The sequence below is a fragment of the Lygodium microphyllum genome, chromosome 22, assembly GCF_053477565.2.
Source record: "Lygodium microphyllum isolate KBCC chromosome 22, Lygodium_microphyllum_v1.1.10, whole genome shotgun sequence".
NCBI lineage: Eukaryota > Viridiplantae > Streptophyta > Polypodiopsida > Schizaeales > Lygodiaceae > Lygodium > Lygodium microphyllum.
In genome coordinates this window covers 46,071,607-46,093,525 of record NC_141156.1, presented here as the reverse complement: position 1 = coordinate 46,093,525, position 21,919 = coordinate 46,071,607, and the positions used below count along the sequence as shown (strand labels likewise).

Sequence of the window (21,919 nt, the reverse complement as noted above, 5' to 3'; positions counted from 1 at the left end):
ATTGATGCCCAATGATGCCCGTATGTTACTCAGGGGGGTCAGTCAACAATATGTACCTCTAACACATGAGTTCAAAATAAGGGTATTTAATATCCCTAGAATCTACATATTTACAAATACAAAAGGGTGAAAATTAAGGTCTAAAAGTTAACCTACAAAAGGGGTTTTTTTATTAATAAATTTTTAGAAGTTCCTATTGCAACTTGGGCATGTGGGTATCATGTTTTACTTGGAACAATGGAGTTTTTGCATACTGACATGACCACCAAGATACTTATGATAGGACTGCTAAAGATCATCATAGGAACCATGACATAAATAATGAGTATTGGGATGGTGATAGAAGCTGGAAGAATGGAGAGAGTAGAGTTTTTTGCTGTGTACTGTGGCAGGGTTTCTATGTTCATGGATAATGGCTGCTTTGTACATCTCTCGTGCTTTCATGAATGCAAATAGGGTATTGTCCATGTTTCTCAAATTGCTTGGATGTAGACCAGGGCAAGATCTCCTCTCCATGAAAAGGAACAGTTTGGATGAAGAGTCAAGTCCTGCTAGCTCCAATCATATATTCTACTTGTTGTAGCTTTTGTAGACCTACTTACTATAGCTGTTGTGGTATAAGATGTTATCATATAATCTAGTAAATGTATTGTACTTGATGTAGCTGTTGTTGGTCTCCATGCATTTAGCCACCCACAAGATTCCACTTCAAATTTTACTGATTGGCTTTTGCAGAGAGCTAAGCAAGGGCTCTACTAAAGCAAAGAAACATCATGTGGTATTGTGATCATGAGACAAATTAGGATGGGGATGGTAACGAGCAGAAGCAAGTTTTGTGAACTTGCTTGCAATAGAAACCAAATGTTTCCAAGATACCTACATAGTTTTGTCCATCCTTCTACAATAGGTAACCCAAGTTTTCTTTTTAATGCATTGTTGCATGTTACATCCTTCAAATTTACCTTGAATAAGCATAAGTTTCCTTGAAGATTTCTATAGCATAGAGGACCCTTATTTCTTTTTTCCTTTATTAAAATAGTGCAGATGGAAGAACTTCACAAACTTGGTTCTATTATTCGAGATTCCAACCATTATTATCATTATTAAGACATCCTTTTACACAATCCCACTTCACCAATGTGGCTCACTTATGTTCAACTGTTTGTCAATAAAAGAAGTATGTTTAACAGTTTGTCAATTGCAAGGTACTCCAAATAGGGGTGTGCCAAGGAGGTGCTAGACTACTTTAGATGATGTAATTTTTAGGCATGTCTATAGATCCTCCCACATATGTTCTTTGCTTGAATCTTGTAGCACCTTAGCAGCTGTCGAAACATGCCATGACAGCACAGGTCAGGGAAATTTTAGACAATGATTTTTTTGTGGATACTATGTTGATAGACATGTATCGAAAATATGGCTTGATAGGAAAATCTTGTGGAGTGTTTGACAAGATGCCTTCCCAAGGTGTGGTGGCATGGACAACAATGATTAAGACCTATTGTGAAAACTAGGAGGATGAAATGTTCAGACATTGCTTTGAGCACATGCTACAACAAAGTGTTAAGGTAGATTCCAATACATACTTGTGTGTTTGTTGCATGCGTCCATGCTAGTTTAGTTCCCTTGGGTGAAGTACTTCAAGCTAATGCATAAAGACCATAGCATGACACCTACTCTAGATCACTTTGCTTGTATGGTTGATCTTTTGGAAAAAACTAGGTAACTTATTGAGGCATGGAAAGCTGTCGTAGCCATAGAGTAATTGTTTAGCCACTAATTTTAGGGTTTCTAGTAATCCATGGTTAAGACTCCTTAAACCAACCCCAAAAGCACATCCGTGCTATTTTGTTATTATTAAATGGCTTGTTTTTCGTAGTAGATTACATCTCAAATACTCTATAAATAGGAGTCTATTTATAGAGTATTTATTTATTTTAGCTAGCTATCATTCATCCCTCTGATGCCCATTACTAGCTTCACTCCTTTAGGAGGAAATTTCCAGTTTGTGGAGTTTTGTTGAAGTACTATCCTATTGTCCACAACTATTACAGTGCCAGGTGACTTGATTACTGGCCTCGTTACCAGCTATCCTACTGCTATTCCTAGTATACAGTTGTTGCTTGGTTGGTTTGGGACACTCTTGAGCTGTTGCATGCCTATCTAATTTTTTCCTAGTTAATTCATGGTCTACCTCCTACCTCTAGCACTCTCAACATTTGCAATTACTGCATCATCTTGGAGCTATTATACGTGTTTGCTGTTGAGACACGTTGCACTACTAGTCGCCTGCTTATTGGAGGACATATGGCTATTGATGTCATCAAACACCCATTCAACAATTTGTAGGATGAATATATATATCATTCTCAATGCAACAAACACACTATGTAGGGTGAATATTAAACATTGAACTCTCGTGTCTTGAGGACCAGGGCAAAGAGTATGAGTTGAAGAGTGTGTCATACTTTGACGAATCCTGAAACGTAGCAAAAAATCTCCAGAGATGTCATGTAGCAATAAACACTGCTCAAGAAGGTTAAATCAATGTTTGATAGAGCAATTGAGGCTAAAAACAGCGAACATAGCAGTGGTGGCTGATGAGTTGATAGCCTGGCAATGATGCAAAGGAGTAAAATGTAGCAGATCAGGTGATGTGGTAGATAGGCATTGATGCAACTAGTTCGCGATCAATTCTACGATAAAACTAGTATTTTGTATTTATTACATAAGGGTCTCTTAGGGATTTATAAATTATGGTAAAAAACATAGAAGGGTCAAACAAATATCACAAAAAAAGTCACATAGGGATATATAAAACATGCCATGAACGCACGTGATATATAGGATTTGTATAGAGTGACCCCCCCGAGGTATGTTATGGGATGCTATATCTATGCTTTGGGACTGATTTGGAGCAGATTTAGGCACCATTTGAGCTTCATTTAATAGAAATATGTTGCTATAATACAGTGGGCTGAAGCTCATTTACTTGGTGTATGCATTGGTTCTTGGATACGAGGTGCTCATTGGAGGTTTGAATGATCATACCGATGTATTTGGAGATTGTTAAATGCTTCCTTTTGGTTCCAGAATGCTTTTGAGCTTAGATTAGGCTTCGAATTGGTCATCCTTTCCTAGCATTTGGCTTTAGTTGGCATGCTTTGGACCGGTTTATGCCTATTGTCACTGCTTGACATTTAGGCTTCTTGCATCTATACTTTGGTCAGATATGGATGCCACTTGGTTTGCCCATGCTTGACAGTTACTTGGAGCTTCATCTTCAGATGTATTTCAACATTTTGGACCTACTGGGCATTACATTTGGTTGTCAGTTACATGCTCTTTGAATGCTTTTCGGCTTATGCTTTACGGGTCTAAGATAGCTTGGGATTTATGCTCTGGATGTTCCCTACTGGGATTTGGCATATTTAATGCTATGTATTCCATGTATTAGAGCACTGCTTGCTCTCTTTGCATCTGACTTCACTTCCAGTGGGATCCTCTTGGTATATTCGGATGTACACAGAGTCTTATTTACACTTGAGCTTGAGCTTGTGGGATAGTTATATGCATTTGCTCTCTTGAGAGCTTTATGTCTGTAGTAGCTGGTCTGTAGTGGGCTGATTTGATACGCCTATTGGGACAGGCAGCTATCTTTGTCACAGGTTTGTCAGTTTTGTATGCATCTTGGATGGTTATGCATTGAGCTTCTTGCTCTATTAGTTGTGCTTGTGCTTGGTTTCTTCTCTTACCTCAAGACCCATTATAGGCATGACTTCTATACCTACGAGATGTCTCTTGCCTGGCAGGTTATTGGTTTGACAGTTCTTGGTACCTTCTTGCCCCTTGACACTCACTGTTGGATATATCTTGCTACCTGGAAGTTGCAGTGACATATATATCAGTGATTGCTTCATTTTGGGACAGTTTTACATACTGCTGTCATTTATTACAACAAGCTAAAATTTTCAGATTTTGAGCACTTCTATGAGGGTAATGCTTACCATTTGATGTTATCTTGGTCATATTTGGCGGACAATGCTTTTCTTGGTGATATCCACTCTTTCAACAAATTTTACTAGTGGCTTTAGTGCATTTTCTACTAATTACAATAACCTACAATTTGCTTTTTTTCTTTGATTTGGGACAATATGGCTGGTCATCTGAAAGATGCAACTCTCTTTAACATTGCCAAGTTGGATGGTACCAACTATGGGTATTGGAAGTCCCAAATATGGCAAGTTTTGGTGCAGAAGTTGCAGATTAAACCCTTGCGTTTCAAGGGTGTTAAACCCGAGGATATGAATAATGATGTTTGGATGGAAGTTGATGAGCTATGCAAGTCTACCATTATCTTGTCACTCTCAAAAGAAGTCCATCATAATGTTGTTGAAGATGAGAATTGGAGGGCATGGGACTTATGGGAGAAAATTCAAGAGCTCTATGCGCAACAGAGTCCTGCGTCACAGATGTATTGGTTGAAGCAATTAATGGACCTTTGCATGAAGGAGGGGACCTCCCTATCATCTCATTTCAGTCAGTTTCATGCTATCATGAAGAATCTGTTGTCACAGGGTATTGAGTTCAAAGACAACTTGCACCCGTTGTTTTTGCTTGGCACCTTGCCTAAATCATGGGATGTCTTCCATACTGCCATATACACGAACAAGCTTGATGGGCTGAAAGTCAAAGATGTTGAGAGTGCTTTTTTGACTGAGGAAATCAACATGAGAAATAATGATGCTTCCCGCTCTTCACATGCATTGACCGTTAGAGGTGGCAAACATGGCAAGCATGATAATGATCATAAGGGCAGGGACTCTCAGAAGTCCAGGTCCAAGTCACGTGGTCACACTAAGTCCCGTAGATAGAAGTCTGATCTTACCTATCATTATTGTGGAAAAGTAGGACATATTAGGCCACAATGCCATAAAATGCGCGATGATAAGCGCAAGGAAAAGGAAAAAGAGAAAGTACATGAAAAGTTTTCTTAGTGCAGTATTGTACCTACAAAGTCCAATGTGAAGATAGAAGAGGTTAATGTCATGCATGCCACTGATTTAGATGACGATTACATACTTGCAGCTTCTTCATGCAATGCCTTAGAGGCTTCTGAGATACATTCTATGTATACGCAGTGCTGGCTCTTGGATTCAGGTGTATCATTTCATGTGACACCCTATCGAGATTGGTTTCATACCTATCGTACCACCTCTGGTTCTATGCGTCTTGGTAATGAGAGGTCTCTTGACATTGTGGGCATTGGAGATGTTAGGTTACAATTTCCTTCTGGCAGTTCTTTTGTTTTAGATGATATATGCCATGTACCTGCATTGACTCGTAGCCTTATGTTAGCTGGATAGCTTGATGATACGGGGTATTTAATGTCTTTTGGAGACTCTGCATGGAAAATTTACTCGTGGCAGGCTTGTGCTTGCAAGAGGTGCCAAGTTTGGCAGCCTCTATCCCTTACTTTTATCTAGAGCTACATTTGATCATGTTTTGGCTGTGGGTTCTATTTCCCATGTATCCCTTTGGCATGCTTGTTTGGGGCATATGTTTCTTAAAGGAATGAAAATGCTCTATGCTTTGCAGTATCTTCTGCCTTTTGACTCTTCGCATTTTGATTCCTGTGATCATTGTTTGTATGGCAGACAGACTAGAAGTACGCATAAAAAGTCTAGTAAGAAACGCATGGTGGAGCCCTTGGCTCTTGTGCACTCAGATGTATGTGGGCCCATGCCTTGTCAGTCACTCGATGGGGCAAATTACTTTGTTACTTTCATAAACGATTACTCACGTAAGGTTTGGGCTTATCCCATAAAGAGAAAATTAGATGTCTTAGACACATTTCAGCGTTAGCTTGCATTGGCAGAGAACCAGTCTGGGAAAAGGCTAAAATGCCTAAGGTATGGCTAAATTCATGAATAGGACCATTCAGGAAAGGGTTTGTAGCATGCTTAGCCAGGCTAGCTTAGCGCAGAACTTTTGGGCTGAGGCAGTTACTACTGTAGTGCATCTCATTAACAGGTCGCCTAGTAGTGGCATTGACTTTCAGGTTGCAGAGGAGGTATGGGCAAGCAAGCCCCCTCTTATGATCATTTGCATGTCTTTGGATGTGAGGCATTCTGCCATGTGCCAAAGGACAAACGTAATAAACCGGATCCTCAAAATATCAAATGCATTTTCATTGGCTATGGAGATGTAGGAGAGATGGGTTACCGTATATGGGATCCGTATGCGTGAAAAGTGATCCGCAACCATGATGTTATCTTTCATGAGGACAAAATGCATATGCAGCCTGAGAAAGTGGTTGAGGTACGCAGAGTTGTCTTTCAGGAGGAGCCACTTGCTCCCGTTCAGCTCGCTCCACGGCCAGCTAGACAACGTGTAGTATCACATGATGCTCATGGCCCAGATGTTAGGCATGCTGATGTTAGACAGGATGTCGATCAGGCAGCAGAGCCTGAGTTGAGGCATTCTACTAGAGATAGACAACCTCCTGACCGTTTTGCACCCTCTATGGATTATGTACTGGCTATAGATGCAGGAGAACCTTTTACTTATGATGAGGCTATGCACAGGGGTGATTGTCACTCTTGGAAGAGGGCTATGTAGTCTGAGCTTGACTCGTTGCATAAGAATTAGACTTGGGATTTGGTTTCCTTTCCTCAAAGTAAGAAGACTTTGCCATGCAAGTGGGTGTACAAGCTGAAAAGTACCCCTGGGCACCCCAAGCCAGCATACAAGGCTCGATTGGTTGCTAAGGGTTTTAAGCAGGAGCACGATGTTGACTTTGATGAAGTCTTCTCTCCTGTGGTCAAGATGACCACCCTACGCTTAGTCTTGGCCTTGGTTGCATAGCTTGACCTAGACTTGTACCAGTACGAGATGGATGTCAAGACAGATTTTTTACATGGGGACTTGCATGATGAGATTTACATGGAACAGCCTAAGGGCTTTGTAGACCCTGGCAGGGAACACCTAGTGTGCAAGCTAAATAAGAGTCTATATGGCTTGAAGTAGACACCTAGGGAATGGTACCATAAGTTTGATGCATTCATGCAATTAAAGGGCTACAGCCGTAGTGCTATGGATCTATGCTTGTACACGAAGAAAGTCTGTGATGGTTCTTTACTGATTTTGGTACTCTATATGGATGACATGCTTTTAGTGCAGGGACAGCTCATGAGGAGCTAGATGCTCTTAAGGCTCAGCTCAAGAAGAGCTTTGAGATGAAAGATCTGGGATAGGCCTCTCATATACTTGGTATGCACATTACATGCGATAGATCTTACATACTACTCTATCTGTTAGAGGGAGTACATTCATAAAGTCCTTGAGCACTTCTGCATGCAGGATGTTAAGCCTATTGACTGTCCATTACCTTCTCATGTGAAGGTTTCACAGGCCGATTGTCTGCAGACAAGTGAGCAAAGGGCCGAGATGGCCAAGATTCCCTATGCATCAGCCATAGGTAGTCTTATGTATGCCACGATAGCCACCTGTCCAGATATTGCTTTTGCAGTTAGGGTTGTGACATGTTATATTGCTACACCTGGCAAGAAACATTGGGATGCTGTGAATGGTATCATGAGGTACCTGAAGGGCACAGCAGATATGTGTCTTTGCTATGGCAGCCAGGATACAGGAGTTGTGGGGTACACTGACTCTAATTATGCAGGATATGCAGATAGTAGGAAGTCCACTTCTGGCGATGTGTTCACTGATGCTAGAGGGGCTATCTCTTGGATGTCTAGGATGCAAAAGTGTACGACTCTTTCTACTACAGAGGCCAAGTATATTGCAGTCATAAAGGCTTGCAAGGAGGTTATCTGGTTAGGCCGTTTGATTGCAGACCTTGGTATGACAGATGCTATGCCTACACTGCATTTGGATTCTATGAGTACCATTTAGTTGGCCAAGAATCCGGTCTTCCATGCGAAGAAAAAATATATTGAGGTGAGGTATCACTTCATTTGGGAGGTCGTTGAGGACACGTCTATTGACCTTGTCAAGATTCTGAATGAGCAGAATCGTACATCATGCATCCTTTGCCGACATCCCCTAATGGTTCTATCATGACTTGAAATCCCTCTTTGGGAGTTAAATGTCAGAACATTATTAACACATGACTCACCAATCACATGATTTTCTACATCCATGTGATGTCAGGCATTACAACCAACCGGTGATGGCAAAGCAATAAGCAAGGTCTATACCAAATTGTTGTTGGCCTAGTTCATGATGACCACTTGGAATCTCTGAATGAAAAGGTAGATTTTCAACATCCCTAGGAATGGTCTTCCAAAATCTAAAATCCCTTTACAAGTCTTGAGCCTAGCAATTTGTTGTTGCTCATACCTTCTGGAAGTAAGCACACCCCTACAAACACACAACACATAGTTTGTAACAGTTACTCGATGAGAACATCCCATATTGATTAGATGGCCACAAAATCTATTATCAACACATTCCATCGAAAGCATGGCTCAACATACACATACAGGCACATTAAATATTAAATATTAAATATCAAGACACACAATACCAAGTTAATGCCTGCAACCTAGTCAATGTATTTGACTATAAAGATGTTGAGCTCACCCACGAGAGAGAGAGAGAGAGAGAGAGAGAGAGAGAGAGAGAGAGAGAGAGAGAGAGAGAGAGAGAGAGAGAGAGAGAGAGAGAGAGTTTTTGGTGAGATAGAGAATTTAGTTATAAGCACATGTACAATTGATTTGTTCTAACTAACAAACAAAACAAAGTAAACATGCAACCACAGAAATGGTTATCAATACATTTTGTCAAAGGCATGGTTTGATTTTAAAATTAAATGTATTGTGTATATTCGAATATCAAATATAAAATATCAAGTGATAAATATACCACCCATCATTGGATTATCAAAACTACTTTATGTAAACCTCAAGAAAGAGACATCACATCGTACATACTCGATACATTTTACTCAAATATGCTTTGTTATATCAAAAGCATTGTGCACCTTAGCATATTCCATGTAAGCTTCACAAAAAAGAAGCATATATTATCACAAAAAAGTGCAAGCCCAAGCACTTTAAAATATCCGAGACAATTCGAACTTATAAGTTCCACCCTAAGCAATTCTTTCTCACCTTAGTTGTGATCGTTCATCTAATGACTCAATTGTTGCAGCAAGGCATTTAACCTACTAACATTCATCTAAAATTGCAAGAACGGCAACCGGCAACCCCTCTGGCAAATCATAGGCTCGTGATCATTCCCAAGCCCCCAGAACGATACCCACATATCATTCACCCGTAGATTCATTAATGAGCTTGTCTTAGAAATAATTATCGAAAGTGCCCTTACTTCACCACCCAAATCAATCGACACTTGCTTAAGCATACTCTAGGTGTGCTTTGTCTCACACACAATACCATACAAACCTTTACCATGTTCGTGTAACTCTGTTGAGTATATGGAAAGTGCATGATCAACATGCGTACATAAACTTGTCTGCATTTCCATCAATTTATTCATCTTGGCCTCAAGATTTTTTAAGTCCAGAAAACTTGAAGTAGTCCTCATATTTCTCCGAATCTTTGCATTGCTTGTACATTTAGCAACATGTGTTCCTTGTCCCCTTGCTATCTCTTTCATTTTTTGCACATTCATTCTCTTAGAGCCTATACATTGCTTACAATGAAATATATAAATGATTATCTCTAAAATTATATATAGCACTTTGATGCAAGCACAATTAAAGCAACTATCTTCCATACCCATGTAAATGGCTCCAAGCCGGCAAGCGTCGAAGAGATGATGTCATCATCGCTTTGTTTAATTCTATTGAATCCACTATTTTAATGAAGTCGAAAACACTACGTTGGGAATATCTCCCATGGCTTCACTTTATTCCATGACTACACAAAACTTTAAAGAGAATATAAAAGTCACACAACAAATAAATCTCAAAGCTATTTAAGACATAAGCGATAGATACATTCGCAACCGCAAACCCTAAATGCATGAAAAAATGCATATATAGCTATGCATTGAAAGGGAAGTGGAACCCAAGAGGAAGAAGCTTGGTGGTGAGAGTTATGGCAGATGGAGAGCAAGAGCCAAGAGAGAGAGACACACAAAGGTGGGAACTCCAACAACCACAATGTGTGGTCGGGCCTTTCTTTATTCAAACTGTCACTAAAAGAATAAAGAATAAGTGACTGTGACAGGCGCCCACCACTTGCAGTGTGTAGTGGCAGGTATTGTTAGTGTAGTAATACACGGGCGGCTAGGCGGAGGCACCTTTACCCCTAACAACCTCCCACTTAAAGGAGAATCTGCCCCAGTGAGAGAGAACAAAGAAAAGACAATACAACATGTACACATGTACAACAGGATGAGGAAAAGGACGTCATCTCATCCAATACCCATCAATCTCCTGAGGAAGGCAAAGTGCTCGGTAGTGAGGCTCTTCATGAGCAAGAGATAATGAGCTACCTCAACGTCAGTTTGGTGTGGATTTGACGAATGCTTTGCCATTGATAGGTGGTTGCAATGTCATGAAATATGTGATTATCGAGTTGCATGTTAATAATGTTTCAATGTCTAACTACCAAAATGGGGAAAATCATAATGGAGCAGTTTCTGAGAGTATATCTCACCATGTGAAACTAATGAGAGAGAGAGAGGGAGGGAGCGAGCAAGAGGAAACCATTCTAAATATTATATGATAAAGCAAGCACAAGTTTTCTTATGGTCGTATATAGGTGAGATTGTATGTATATCTCGCATTCTCTATTTTATAATGTGTGTGTGTGTGTGTGAGAGAGAGAGAGAGAGAGAGAGAATGAGGAGATGAGAGAAAATAACATACAACAAAAGGCAAAGATTGAGAGAGAGAGAGAAAGAGAATTTATAGAGAGAACTAGAGGGAAAGAAAGAGAGAGAGAGTATGAGAGAAAGAAAACATCTTAAAATGGAGGAGAAAAAAAAGAAACTGATTATTTTCACACGGTAACTTCGTTTGCTGCTAGCGTTCCGAAGCATGCATGGAATGCTAGTATATATACTTTGGGTATATGTAAAGTATGTTGGTGGTAGGGGGGGAGAGACTTCCATATACGCGCACATATAAGTATTGTATGAGAGAGAAGCGACAGGACAGAGATGGTGGCGGGGGAGGGCGGGGGGGGGGGCCGGGAAACGTCCTTAAAAGAGAGGGTGCTGACGTGGAGGGTACAGGAAGGTAGGGACGGCAGGGACGGCCAGAAAAAGAACTGAGAGAGAAAGAAAGAGAGAAAGAAGCACAGTTTAAACATGATATGAGGGAGGGAGGGCGAGGGGAGGCTATGCAAGATAGGAATGGACACACATGGCGCCTTTCCCCTCCACTCTGGGGTTGTGCCTCCACCAGGTGCCCCCTGCTTAGCTGAGCTTCAATGAAAGCAATCGATATTGGTGGCCAAGCCATAGAAATGCTTTACCAAATCACTTTGCTTTGCTCTCGTCTTGGAAGACGCGATCGCACACGTAACCAGCATAGCCTTCTAATCCCTCTTCTGGCTCCGTTTATTTGCATACGAGGTCCCCTGCTTTCCTGTTGTTAAAGATTCATCTCGCAGGCGCTTCACCATGCCACCTGAGGTAAATTATGGTTTCCCCGGCCTTCCTCGATGTTGTGCATGGGATGTCTGTGTTTTACCGTTTGATAGGTTCTTCAATCTGCTCGAGGAGTGAATAATGTGACGGCTTTTCTTCATGCATGTCATGCGCAGCTCTGCTATTCTATCCTTGAGGTCGCCTTGCATGAAGCCAGCGTTCATGAATGCGGTTTCTTATCGCTGCTCTATATCTGCATTATTTTTCCTGTTAGATGAATTGTCATCTGTTACAATCAGCTTATTTCAAAGAACTAAGGTTGCTCGGTTTTGGCAGATGAATTTGTTCTAGACTTATTGCGTTGTCGCTGGTTGTTGCTTCCGTTTCATCTTTCTTGCTCTGATTTCACAACATGCACAATAGTTCTAAAAGCTGTGCTTATTTTAGCTTATCTTCTCTGTATGCCGGCTTTGAGATTTTCCTGCTTCACCTGCCGGATTCACTGTAAAACTGTAGCCTTTTTAATGATCAAAGGTTGTAAGTATGTTCCAAGTAATTGGTTAGGTCGATAATAGGCGGTTGTTTTTTATGGCCTGGTAATTGAGATGCATGAAATTGGCAGCATCGTATTGGTGAATATTCATCATCCGTTCATTACCATTGGCAGGCTGATGTTGACTCTGATGGTTTCTCTTTCAGATTTCTCTATCAATTGGGAATTATTCTGATCTCGAAGAGGAAGACAATGACCAGGAACATCTCCTGCACATTCCTGACAAGCCATTTGATGGCACAGGCTTTGCGAAAATCATGGCAAAGGACTTGAAGCGATACACGGATACAGGAACTTTGATCTTATCTGGAGTGAATTTAAACATCCAGGCAGGCACTATTGTAGGGATTATAGGTCCGAGCGGTAGTGGAAAATCGACATTGCTTAGAGCCTTCAATCGACTTTGGGAGCCTCCACCAGATTCCGTCTTCTTGGACGGGGAAGACATAACAACACTGGATGTGCTCTCTGTTAGGCGTAGAGTGGGCATGCTTTTCCAGCTTCCATCTCTTTTTGATGGTCTGTCGATTTCAAGGATTCAGTGACTTCTGAATTTGGCACTAAACTTTCTATAATTCTGCTTTTCTTTAGTCTGTATGATGAGGTCACATGCTAGGCCCTTGTATCCTTAAGCGTGCCTGTGGAGTGTGATTGCCTCCTGCATCCATAGTCAGTGTGCTTTTGTTCTGTGGACAGTTTGGGTTTGATGTAGTCTGACTTTTGTCGCTGCTATGTCAGGAACTGTCACTGAGAACTTGAACTATGGACCGAGTCTTAGAGGGTGTGATCTTTCAGAATCCCAAGTCGTGGAATTGCTCAAGCTAGCAGATTTGGATGCATCCTTTGCAGCGAAGTCTGTTGTCGGGCTATCAGTTGGTCAAGCTCAGAGAGTAGCACTGGCAAGAACATTGGCAAATGATCCTGAGGTAGAACTGTTGCCTTTGAAATTGTACTTGGCTCAGTATTGTGTGTCAATTTTGAGTTTAGTTCACTTGTTGAATTTTCAGGTATTGTTGCTAGATGAGCCAACAAGTGCTCTTGATCCTTTATCAACTCAGAACATAGAAGACTCAATAATCAAACTTAAGAGGTTGAAAGGCCTCACCATTGTCCTTGTATCACATAGTATAAAACAGGTGCAGCGAGTTGCTGACCTTGTGTGTGTGCTGGTGAATGGTGAGGTGGTTGAAGTTGTCCATCCACTTGAACTTGGGAACTCATCTCACCCGATGGTGCAGAAATTCCTTGAAGCTAGCTAGGTTTCCTTGGCAGAGAAGCTGACCCTTCCATTGTGAAGCGTGTGGCAAAAAGTTACTTCAGTTGTCCGAGTGCTATGGAAATCAGTGGCGGTGGCTTTCTAAAGAAAATATAGGATGGGAATTCATCATGGCAGATGTCTTTGATTGCGGTCTTAGAATCATTATACTCAATATACAGGACTACACATGGGTGTCGTGCAGAATGAGTGGTCTGGTGTAACAGCCAATGATATCCATTCTGATCCTACACTAGAAAATATAAGTACATACATGGCCTTCTCAATGTCGTTGGGTAGAGTTCACAATTGCCCGAATGGCCAGCATATTCTGGATGAAGTTATTTTACTGAAAGAAAGCAGTTCTTCACAGAAGAGGTGCGAAATGTGATTGCTTTCAAACACTTTGCAGGTGTATATCAAGATCTTAAACTACAGATAATATGTGATCTTACCCCAATTCACATGAAGGCATACGTGCAAGCTAAAATGTGCCTTATCAAAACAATTTTTAGAGCTTGGATTTCTTTTGTTATGACATCTGCAGACTTGTATTTGCTTGCCCCTTATGAACCATTTCCTCGTGGAGGGAGGTTAAAGTAAACGGAACACAAAGTAAAGTGAATGGCCACTGTCCATTCTTGGCTGTGAAAATCAATATGGCTAGACAACTTCGCTCTGTCCATTAATTCTCTTGCCCATTCAGCATGAGCCATGGCCCATGACGATATATAATGTGTTTGCTACAATTGTCGTGCTCTGCCAGTTAGTTGTACATGTGATGGTGGTGGTCAAATTTAAGGCATCCAGGACGGTTTGGCGACGTGCTATTAGAGTTCTGGACAATTGTAGGACACTCACACACACACTGGCAAGAAGTCCTCATCGCGTCCCTGAGCATGCAGAAAAGGGTCTGAATCCTGCTACACGTTTATTGACCCAGCAATCCCAATCGCATGGTGAAATAGTCAAAAAGAAGGTTTGATAAATGTGCGTAGCGTTTCGTACGTGTCAGCATTCTTCCGAAGCTTTACACGCTCTTGATCCATGTAAGAATCACTGACATGGAAATGCAACTAGGTGCCATAGAACGAGTTGACAAGATGTTCAACAGAAAACCTTGTAGCATTCGTACGTGTGAGCATTCTTCCTAAGCCGACAAGTTATTGATCCTTGTAGATCAAATTGGCGAGGAAACGCAAATTAGGTGCCAATACCACATTTAAATCTCTTTCATCAAATAGAACGAGTTGAGCCCATGTTCAAAGAAAACCTTGTAAATAGCTACGACGTTACATAAAACGTTTTCTTATTCAAACTTCAAATGTGGTCGCGGAAATGTTAAATGTTGTTGAATGCCAGTCTCGAGCAGTCGTGATTGATTTGTTGTTGAATTTGATTCTCAAGTATTCATGATTGATGCTGGCAATAGTGTTCTCTCTTTCAAGCCAGTCTATAACATGGAGTTAAGACCTTACCTTATCGTTTGCTCATTCACGTCCTCCATTTCCATTGATGCTGGCCAAATAGTTCTCTCTCTTTCAAGCGAGTCTATAACATATTAGATCTTACCTTATCCTTTGCTCATTCGCATCCTACATTTCCATGTCATATTTAGTATCTAATATACTAGATTTCCATTTAATCTCTAAGTGACATTTGAGTACCTTGAATATTTTGTCCGCTACTATTGAATCTAAACTTTGAAAACACTCTTATTGTAGGATATGAGTAGGGCAAGCTAGAAGTGGTATCTATGAGTATTTAGACCCTCTTTTGCTTCTTTTTCTTGTTTCACCATTGGGTTGTAGATGATTGTACTTTCTAGGTCCTTCCAAGTGGCAAGGCTAAACCATTGGGTTGTAGATGATTGTACTTTCTAGGTCCTTCCAAGTGGTGAGGCTCAACCATTGTGTTGCATTTTACCCTAACTAAAATTGGATTCTACCCCAATTGAAATTGCAAGTGTCTCGAACCATGTTACATTTAATCAACCCATGAATCGACAACCAACCATGGACCAACAATCAAGATTTTGAATAAATGCAATGAGCTCCAACCCATGATATTCTAACCAATGGATTTTATATCATTGTTACCTTCTTTCCATAAGTGTCCTCGTTCCTAGGTAAGTAACCACATGTAGTTAGGTAATTATCCACACAAATAGTTAGCATAACAAGTGTACTTTTTGCTAGAGTGAGTAGTTACTAGAGTAATAAACTCTCGTAGCATGAGTAGGGCAAGCTAGTAGTATTTGTGAGTATTCAGGCCCTCCTCAATAGTGAGTAAATGACAGCTTTAGCTTCGCATCACACAATGCATTGCTTGATTAACCCTTTCCTTGTTTAACATGCTTTTGCTCATCAACCTACTTTCTAGATTCTTTGCAATTGATAAGGCTCAATCATTGTGTTGCATTTTAACTCAACTAAAATTGCAAGTATCTTGAATCATTTTGCACTTGATCATCCATAATTGACAACCAGCCAAGGACCAACAACCAAGATTTTAATTAAATGCTACGATGTCCAACCCATGGTATCCTGGCCAATGGACTTTTAATCATTGTTACCTTCTTTCTAGAAGTGTTGTATCTAGCCCACATCATCTTTTTAAAAAACGATGGATCTTTTAAAAAGAGAGAATCTAACTATCCACAATTAGTCACCATAACAAGTGTACTTGCTGGATTTCGTAGCTACTAGAGCAGTAAACCCTTGTTGTAGAACGAGTAGAGCAAGCTAAAAGTATTGAAGTATTGCAGTAAACTTGATCTACAAGAGTCATTGATCTAATGCTTTTGCACCCCAAACGAAACTACAATTGCATCCTTTCTTAGGCTTGGAAAAAGAGTCTCTTTCTCTCATTGTATCTCTATCTCCTCATGAGCACTTGCCTCTTAGAAGAAGTCTCTTGCAATATCCCTGGACTTGTCCTTGGCATGTGCCTTTGTTCCTTTTCTTGTAGTGTTATCCTTCTTCAACCTCTCCTTGTTCTCATAAGTCTTACTCAATTCCATTGCATGCTTCAATATGAATGGCATCTCTCCATCCACACAAGTAGAGATAGAAGTATTGAAATTGCCCATATGCTTAATAGAAAGAGAAAGGGTACGAAAATTAAAGCTTTGTAACATTGCATAGCTTTTGCATTGAGAAAAAGGGATATTGAAGCTTTATAACCTTTTATGGCTTTTGTACATAAAACTTTGCATTGTCACAACTTGTAATTTCTTATATGAAATGTTGGTGAGAGCTCATTCATCTCTACTTTCTTGTAGGTACAACTTTCACCTATTAGAGCCTTTGATACATGGAAAACTATGAACCTATTTGCCATACTTCAAGATGTGATTGCCCTATCCCACCCTAGGTTGCATTTATTGGAGTGAATTGCAAAGAAATGTATGATTTTTAATGGATCTTCGATGCATGCTAGTGTTTCATTTGATGTTCACAAAACTTATCACTTTTTGTGCATTTTCATATAAAGTTGAGTACCATAACACTCTTACAAAAAGTATTCATAAGAGTACTTTTCTTACATATTGTTTATCCATGAAAACCTTTGTAGAACATGACACATAATGGATTTGGAAGTATTGTTTTCATTCTCTTGGTGGAGAGAGAGAGAGAGAGAGAGAGAGAGAGAGTTTTAGACATATTACTCTACATGAATTATGTAAGTAATTACATCATCCAAAGGATATTGCTTAGGGGTCAAAGGTACAAAATTACTAGTAGACTTTCCTAAGAATGTTCTCCACAAACAACATGTGTAACCCTTCAGGCTTTTCATGAGAGCACTAGCATCTTGGATACATTTTGTGGGAATAACAAACAAAACACCAAACCTCAGCGTCCTTTTGCCAAAAACCAGGCTATTCCTAAAAAACCAAATTTCCTTGATCTCTCATAATATGCCAAAATTTGCACCCTTCATCATTGAACTTGCCTTTGTTACCCAACAAGTCTAGTTTTGGGCCATATTCCTAGTCTAGCCTTGTCTTGGAGCTTTCTAACTTTAGACCAAACTACTTCGACTTTTGGGCATGCCCAAAACAGATGCATCAGGTCTTTGTGCATCAACCTTACTTTGATTGGCAACTTGTTAATGAGGATACGCTATAAAAGTAGATTCAACATAGAGGAGGGAGCTGCTGACCAAACCTTCTTGCATCTCCTTTTCCATGCAACTATAGGGTTTTTTGGAAAATGTTTCCTTTAGGCCTCACGTAGTTTCAATTGCCAATCTAGGTAAGAGGCTGAAAGTCCCTCTCTTGATTGGTGTTTTTGAGAAGAGGATATCTGATGATATAAGGAAGTTGAGAGGGGCTCAAAAGGGGATTCAAAGTATATATAATTAAATTCACGATGTACTTTTTGTATATTTAAACTTTGTTTCTCTATTATGATATGTTCACTTGTGATAGAATTACACATCCTCTTTCTCTCTTTGCCTTTTATTTTAGTTTATTTTCTCTCATCTCCTTGTTTCTCTCTCTCTCTCTCTCTCTCTCTCTCTCCTTTTCTTCTCTCCCCTCTCCTCTCTTTAGCATCTCTCTCCCTCTCCTCTTTTTTTCTTATTCTTCTCCCTCTCTCTCTTAAATTTTATCTTTTCTCTCTCTCTCTATAATTCTCTCTCTCTCTTTCTCTCTCTCTCTCTCTCTCTCTCTCTTTGTGTTCATATTCTCTCTCTTCTTTTTCTTTTTCTTTTTCTTCTTCTTCTCTCTCTCTCTCCCCCTATTTTCCTTATCTCTCTCCTCTTTTTTAATTTTTTAATTCTCTCTTTCTCTCTCTCTCTCTCTCTTTTTCTTCTCTCTCCCTCTCCTCTTTTTTTCTTTTTTTCATTCTTCTCTCTCTCTCTTCATTCTCTCTTTAATTTTTTTTCTTCTCTCTCTTTTTCAAATTTAATATTTTCTCTCTCTTTGTGTTTATATTCTCTCTTTTTTCTTCTCTCTCCCCCCCTTTTTTTCCTCTCCTCTCTTTTTCTTCTCTCCCTCTCTCTCTCTTTTAAATTTAATTCTGTGTGTGTGTGTGTGTGTGTGTGTGTGTGTGTTCCCCCCTCTCTCTTCTTCTTCTTCTTCTTCTCCCTCCCCTCTCTCTCTCTCTCTAAGTATGTAAAAAAAAACTTTAAAAATTTTAATTAAAAAGAAAAAATTAAACAAAATTTAAAAAATTATTTAATTAAAATAGGAGAAAAATAAAAAAGAGAAAAGTTTAATTTGAGAGAGAGAGAGAGAGAGAGAGAGAGAGAGATGTCTCTCTCTCTCTCTCTCTCTCTCTCTCTCTGTGTGTGTCTTTGTTTGTGTCTGTAGTTTTTTCCCTTTTTTATTCTCTCTCTTTCCCCCTCTCTCTTCTTTCATTCCCCTTTTCTCCCTCTCTCTCAAAGTACATGAAAAACCATGCCAACAAATTTTAAATTATAAAAAAACTTTTAAAAATATTTAATTAAAAGAGGAAGAAAAAAAGAGAACGGGGGAAGTTTAAATTGGAAGGTTTAATGAGAGAGAGAGAGAGATTTTATTTAAAAAGAGGGAACAAAGAGACAATTGTGAGAAGTTTGATTTAATTAAAAAAGGGAGAGAGAAAAGAGAGAAAACTTACAAGTGAGAGAGGGGGGTTTTTAATTTAAAAAGAGAGGTTTGGGAAGGGAATAGGTTCTCTCGAAATTCTATTCTAAGTTTTTCAAATTTATAATAAAAAGTAAAATAGTAATAAGATAGGTTCGAGGCTTTCCAAATCTAAAATCAAAACAAGAAGACATTCCATACAAAAGTCATTTTCATTGCTTTATATCAATTATATGTGTGTATGTGCAAATATGTGTATACACTCTTCCATATCTATCTATCTATCTATCTATCTATCTATCTGTCTATCTGTCTATATGAATCGTGAATGTATCAATGTGCATGTGTGTGTGAATGTGTATGTGTGTCCGTGTGCGCGTAGGGTTGCGTTCAGAAATATACGAGAGAGAGAGAGAGAGAGAGAGAGAGAGAGAGATGGATTCCTTTCCTCCTTGCACGGCACGGCTGATACTCCCCATCGTTTTGCGCCACACCCTTTCTTCTCTATAAAGTATCTTTCTTTTGCTCCCCCAACGCCCCACGTGCCCTGCCCCGAATGGGACCCGAAGCTCCTCTCGATATCCAGTGGCGATGACGACAATGCCCCGCAAACCACCCCCGCCAGATCCTCTCACCCTCGTCTCGTGGTAGCTCTACATTTTGCACTATTTACCTCCCTAACTTCATTATCCATTCTTGGCTCAAATATGCATAGCCAATATGAATAATTAAGATTTAGCATAAAGCTCTATCGTATAAATCGCCTAACACTTGATATTTCCAATTCACATTAAAGCAATACAAATATTAAGTTTGTTGTTTGCTAATTGGGCCCAAGGTGACTTGTTCTTTTGATTAAGAGTTAACAATTGCTAAGCACAAAGTCCCTATTCAAGCTCAATGCATCAACAATTGATAGGGCTAGGTTGAGAACCACTTTATGAATCTTGTGATTATGGACGAAGCCATATATTATGAATTTGATGTGATTGGCAAGCACCAGTTATGAGTTTGTATGCTACATTGAGCATAGTCAAAGATCGCAGTTGCTTCAATTGTTAGTAGGTGCTCTCCACCTAGAATTTTCCAGCACTTCGTGCCGATGTTCTTTCAATGCTTCACACAAAGTTTTGAAGGATTGGTATCAATAATAGTTAGGGGATTTTGCATCTTAATGCACGTTTTATGTGGCAATAAGGTTCATCATCATGAAGAAACTAACCATATACTTATGTATATACATGATTTAGATGTGTGTGTCCATTTATCTGGTCTCATAAGCTCATCTATTTTCTCTCCCCATCTTTTTTTATCTCTCTCTATTCTCTCCTTCCTTTTTTGTTCTCGCATCCCTCCTCAGTGGGTGTGTGTGCGCACACACGTGCGTGCACGTGCATATATGTATATGTATGTGTGTGTTCAATACGTGAATTTTCATTTGTATAGTCACATAAGTGTGTGTGTCCTCTCCCCCTCCCTATCTCCATACCCAAACCAAATTTGAAATCCAAAATCTTCACTTTCACTTTGTTGGCTTGCCACCACAAAGACTCTTTCCCCTCCACCCCTTTTGATAGGTATATACTCTCTTGCTCATCCACTTTTTTGAAACATTGACTCTCTCTCTCTCTCTCTCTCTCTCTCTCTCTCTCTCTCTCTCTCATGCTATTAGTCTATTTACATTCTTGCAAATGGTGGCAAGTTGTGTGTACGCGCACGTGCACACACACACACACACACACACACACACACACATAGGAACAATGTTTTGCTAAGAGGTTTGTTATAAAGGGAGAGATAGAGGGAATGCCATTGTAGATGCCTTTGAATCACTTACTTTGATATGGAATAGTGTTAGCAAGGGTGCAACAATGGCGAGCATGGTATTTTGGAAGCATGCATATGTGAAGTGCAACAATTCTCTTTGACATTGTGCAATTAAGGATATTAGTGGTGGGGATAATGTGCAAGCAATGGAACATGGCACCAATGGTGTGGTAGTAAGGACGGCAAGGGGTAACAAGGACGTCCAAGAGTGGCCATAATAGTTGTGCAAGGTATAACTACACGTTAGTTAGAATACAACGTGGAGAGAGAGAGAGAGAGAGAGAGAGAGAGAGAGAGAGAGAGAGAGAGAGAGAGAGAGAGAGAGAGAGAGAGAGAGAGAGAGAGATTAATAGAAATCTCTTTTACGAAAAAAAGAAGGAAAAATGCTCATTGCCTCTTTCCCTTGCTCCTCTCTCCCACATATATGGAGCTCTCCCAAATCTCTTTTACGAAAAAAAGAAGGAAAAATGCTCATTGCCTCTTTCCCTTGCTCCTCTCTCCCACATATATGGAGCTCTCCCAAGCAACTCTCTCTCTCTCTCTCTCTCTCTCTCTCTCTCTCTCTCTCTCTCTCTCTCTCTCTCTCTCTCTCTCTCTCTCTCTCTCTCTCTCTCTCTCTCTCTCTCTCATGTAGCTACAAACGATCCATGTCAACCAAAGAGAACACCCAAATAGTAATCAATGCAAACAAAACTCTGTGTGCGTGTGTGTTATGCAACTCTCTTTAAGTAGTCTTTGGAGATGTTCCCATGAGGGTTTCTCATGAGAAATAGTTTCTAGCTAGCTTCAGGGGTTTTTGAAAACTAGATCTAGTCACGTGGGGGGTTTGTGAAAACCTCCCCTTCCCCTTTTAAGTTTTAAATGTAAAACCTTGAAAAAAACCATAAGACAATTTGCAAATGGATTTTTCTTTTGTGAATTTGGGTAAGAAAGACCTACAACTATATCACCTTACTATATGAGAATAGGGGTTTTTGGTTAAGAAACAAGGCCTAGGGTGTTCCTAGAGAAAACGTGGATTCTTGATAAAAACAAAAAACTAGTCCATGTGAATTGGAACGGTTTCTGATTTTCACCAAAGACCTCTTGAAAACCCCCCTTCAAAAACCCATGTGGC

At 39.9% G+C, this 21,919-nt stretch overlaps 1 protein-coding gene across 1 annotated transcript; it reads left to right on the top strand.

Moving 5' to 3' along the window:
- Positions 1-11,304: 11,304 nt before the first annotated feature.
- On the top strand, positions 11,305-14,083 carry LOC148017101 (ABC transporter I family member 17-like). The gene is made up of 4 exons (XM_087663114.1): positions 11,305-11,637; positions 12,292-12,664; positions 12,884-13,071; positions 13,153-14,083. Exons 1-4 carry the CDS (start codon positions 11,626-11,628, stop codon positions 13,402-13,404), a joined length of 825 nt encoding a protein of 274 aa, XP_087519240.1. The 5' UTR covers positions 11,305-11,625; the 3' UTR covers positions 13,405-14,083.
- The last annotated feature ends 7,836 nt before the right edge of the window (positions 14,084-21,919 follow it).

Excerpts from the sequence above, each read along its gene's own strand:
- LOC148017101 (XM_087663114.1), top strand. Across the intron at positions 12,665-12,883 it reads GCTTCCATCTCTTTTTGATG|GAACTGTCACTGAGAACTTG; the intron begins GTCTGTCGATTT and ends CTGCTATGTCAG. Across the intron at positions 13,072-13,152 it reads CATTGGCAAATGATCCTGAG|GTATTGTTGCTAGATGAGCC; the intron begins GTAGAACTGTTG and ends TTGAATTTTCAG.